The sequence below is a fragment of the Vombatus ursinus genome, unplaced genomic scaffold, assembly GCF_900497805.2.
Source record: "Vombatus ursinus unplaced genomic scaffold, bare-nosed wombat genome assembly UNPS02006703.1, whole genome shotgun sequence".
NCBI classification, from domain to species: Eukaryota; Metazoa; Chordata; class Mammalia; order Diprotodontia; family Vombatidae; genus Vombatus; species Vombatus ursinus.
Genome location: NW_020946481.1, coordinates 972 through 4,505, shown reverse-complemented (window position 1 = coordinate 4,505; position 3,534 = coordinate 972). Strand labels below are relative to the sequence as shown.

General features: G+C 51.0%; 1 protein-coding gene across 2 annotated transcripts; it reads right to left on the bottom strand.

Moving 5' to 3' along the window:
- Window positions 1–644: 644 nt before the first annotated feature.
- On the bottom strand, window positions 645–3,176 carry LOC114033042 (uncharacterized protein C7orf61 homolog). Of its 2 annotated transcripts, none has more exons than XM_027848499.1 (2): window positions 1,491–3,176; window positions 645–994 (listed from the first exon to the last, which is right to left on the bottom strand). In XM_027848499.1, exons 1-2 carry the CDS (start codon window positions 1,668–1,670, stop codon window positions 782–784), a joined length of 393 nt encoding a protein of 130 aa, XP_027704300.1. In that variant the 5' UTR covers window positions 1,671–3,176; the 3' UTR covers window positions 645–781. The 2 variants fall into 2 exon arrangements, with proteins under 2 accessions (XP_027704300.1, XP_027704301.1); XM_027848500.1 differs by having other exon boundaries at window positions 1,978–3,176.
- Window positions 3,177–3,534: the final 358 nt, after the last annotated feature.

Here is a 3,534-nt window from a genome sequence, read left to right as displayed (position 1 = left end):
AGATGGAGGCAAAGACACAGAGACAGAGAGAAAGGCAAAGAGGGGGGGAGAGAAAGACAGAGAGAGAAAGAGAGAGAGATGGAGTGGGACTTCTATAGCTCCCAGGAGGATTCGAAACACCAGCTGCTGAAAAGTTCCCACCCTACCCTAGCAGAAAATGACTAAAAAGAGTGAGGATGTTGGGAGAAGAGGTTGGAGGAAGAGAGAGAGGTACCACGCTTGCTCCTCCACCCGGAACATCCAGCCGGTGTAAGGGGGTTGGGGATTGTAGTTTCCTGAAATCTCAGCAGGAGGCGCTGGAGTTGGATTTGAGATACCCTTTGTTAGCATAAAGTGGTGAGGCTGGCGTAGGGAAAGCTCCCCACCTTAGAGCAAGCCCCTCTTCCTCAGTGACACACACCTCTTCTGCCCCACCCTAGGACCACTGTGTGCATCACTACTTCCTCCTCAATCCTCCTTTAGGGAGAAGAGGAACAACTTTAGGGGAGTGTGCAACCAACCCACAGCGTTCTGACTGGCCCCCGCCCTCACCCTTCTATGCCTAGCTCTCACCTTGACCCTCCCTCCCCCCGCGATGTTGCAACTCCAGACTCCTCCCCGCTCCTACTTCAGCCCCTCCACACAGCATTGGTTAGGACTTCAGAAACAAATTTCTCATTTAATTCAGGACTCTACTTAATCTGAATAAACATTGTAAAGTGCTACCCATCCCTCATCCCAAGGGGTCTGCGGGACTCCAGCCTCCGTCCTGGAGAACGGCTGCCTGAGGGTTTGGGGTCCCCTAGAGGGGACTGCGGGCATCCAGTTCAGGGCTTCGAGGTGATGAGACAAGGGGTCGGGAACGCAGCCGCTTCCGAATCTCCTGCCGCCGTACTACCTCCCGGATCCGCTCCCTCACTGCCCAAAGCACCACATACAGATCCCTCAGCATCTCTTCCTCTTTTGCATCCACGTGTTGTGGAAGCCCCAGTGAAGAAGGCTGTGAAGAACCAATCTGTACGGGAGAAAGAGAAGGGGAGAAAGGATGGGGCACAGCCCGGGAAGAAACAACTGATGATTACAGCTAACATTTACACAGTGCTTACTACGTACAATGATGCTTGAAACAACCCTGGGAGGTAGGTGCTATTATTATCCCCATTTTGCAGATGAGGAAACAGGCAAATAGAGTAACTTGCCCAGGATCACATAGCTGGTAAGCTATTTGAGGTTGGCTTTGGATTCATTTCTTCCTCACTCTAGGCCCATGGCTCTATTCTCTGTACTACCCAGCTGTCTGGATCTGGGGAGGGGAGAAGAAGCTAACTAGAATGAGAAAAATGTTATTTGGGTTGGGGGAAAAGTGGATTACCATAACCTTACTGGACCGTGGAAACTGCGGCAGATTGCTTTGCCCAGGATCATACATGACAGGATTCCCCCATCAACACCAAAAACAGTACCCACATATATACCACACTTCCCAAAGGAATGGAGACAAGGATACTGACCTTTCCCATCCCAAACTTCCTACCAAAATGCAGGAAGGATTCCATGAAACTGGTGACATTATATATAGCTGTCTGGGGCATCTGAAGCAGAATTCTCGACTGGCCCCTCACATTCTCCTTTACCACCCTGTTTGGCTCTCCCATCTCTTTTAACACTTTTTCTGTGGAGCCAGAGGTCATCAGGATAGAAAACTGGATATCTCTCCAGGGGAAGAACTAAGAATAGGGGCACAGGTTAGAGTGAGAACAAGGGAAAGTGAAAGACATAGAGGGAGCTTCACATCCTCTTCTTTAGGCCCATTTCCATTGGTCCCCTATCCCCAACACACCACTGGTGTTCTTGGCCTCAAAGGCTTTCCTCTTCTCATAGCCTGGAAGGTGGGTAGAGATCTTAGTTGAGCCAAGGGATACTGACAAACCCTGAAATCACGGAACAAGGAGAGCATCCAGACTCTCAAGGCAGTAAAAAAGGATGCTCAGAACTCACCAGCAACTTCAACTTCTCCCAAAGACGATATAGCCACGAAAAACACATGTCCAACACTCTTGAGCCCAGGACCCAGGAGAAGGGGGCTTAACAGAGCCAGCAGATGATGCGGGGCAAGGACACTGGCACTTTGCCAGTGGCCTCTGCCCTAGACGGGACCAGAAGAGTTAGAAAGGTGAAGAGGAACACTAATAGGAAAAGGAATAGGGAAATTCAGAGCATAACCCTTCCCCCACCTCTTCTTCCTGTCCTCCACCCCTCCACTAGGAGAGGAGTCAGAGTGGATAGGTGGGGGGAGGGCTGCCTTAGAACCCACAGGATGGGGGAGTTCTAATCCCATTGTGAGAACCTGCCTGGAACCTAGCTATCAGGCCTTCAGCCTCACTCCTCACTTTTAGTCCTGGATTCCCTCTGGATGCCAGGCATCCCATCCCTTAGATCTCCCTTCTTTCTCTACTCCTAATCATTACAATTGATCATGGGCCCTTATCTTTGTCTCCAGTTCCTAGTCCCATGTCCCCCATATCCTAATCTACTTTCCCCTGTGTACCCCTTTCAATCTCGACCCTATTCCTCAAACCCAATTCTCGGGAAAATCACTGCAGGACTCAAATCGAGGCTCAAACCAGCGAGATCTGCTAGTTCTCAGCCTCCTAGGACTCAAGTATTTGTCCCCCTTCCCCCAACTTCTCTCCCAGAACTCAGATGAATCACCTGCTCTCCAACCCCTGACTCATCCCTGCTCCCACCTCAGGATCCTGTTGTTTGGCTTTCTGGTCCTTAGCTCTCTCCAAAAACCCTTGGAAACTTAAGCACCCCCTTTTCCTCTTAAACAGACAGAATCTCTCCTCCCAACAGTGTCAGAGGCCAGGGACAATTCCTCAAGGGGACAGGTTCTAGGACTGTGGCTAAGGCTGGCAACTAGTAGGAACAGGGATGGAGGGGTCTGAACACGGCTGGGATTGGGGGAGGGGAGGGGGAGAAGCTGAGGCTCTCTGCCAAGCCTGGCACAGGCTCCGTGTGCCCCAGGAGCCTGGCCTGAGCCCAGCACAAAGACAAGGGGCCCATTCACCCCCAACCCCCATAGCTGCCCCAACCCAGCAGGGAACACGCTGGGAAGCTGGGGGGTGGATATGGCATAATCGCCAAAGGCTTCATTGTTTTCCACCACCCCCATAGCACGTGGGCTTTCTCCTCTCCAGTCTCCTTCCCTTCCCCCCCTTACCCCACCCACCCCCATAAGCCACTCCTCCAGCCAGGGAAAGCCTTCTCCACCGCCTCTGTCCCTTCCCAGGACCCATTTCTGATTTGGTCTGACTGAATCTTGTTTGTCTCTGTGTATCAATTTCTCTTCATATCTGACACTTAATGTCTTATGCCTCATTTTTCTTCATAGGTTTCTATTTTAATCCTGACCAGTACTGAGGGGGACAGAACAGACAGGTCTCTGGAATGTTTGAATACCTGAAACCCATAGCCCTGGCCCAGGCAAAGAGAATTCAGCCCCCACACCCAAGTTTCTTCTGATTTTTTATTATAATATTTTAATAACAACCT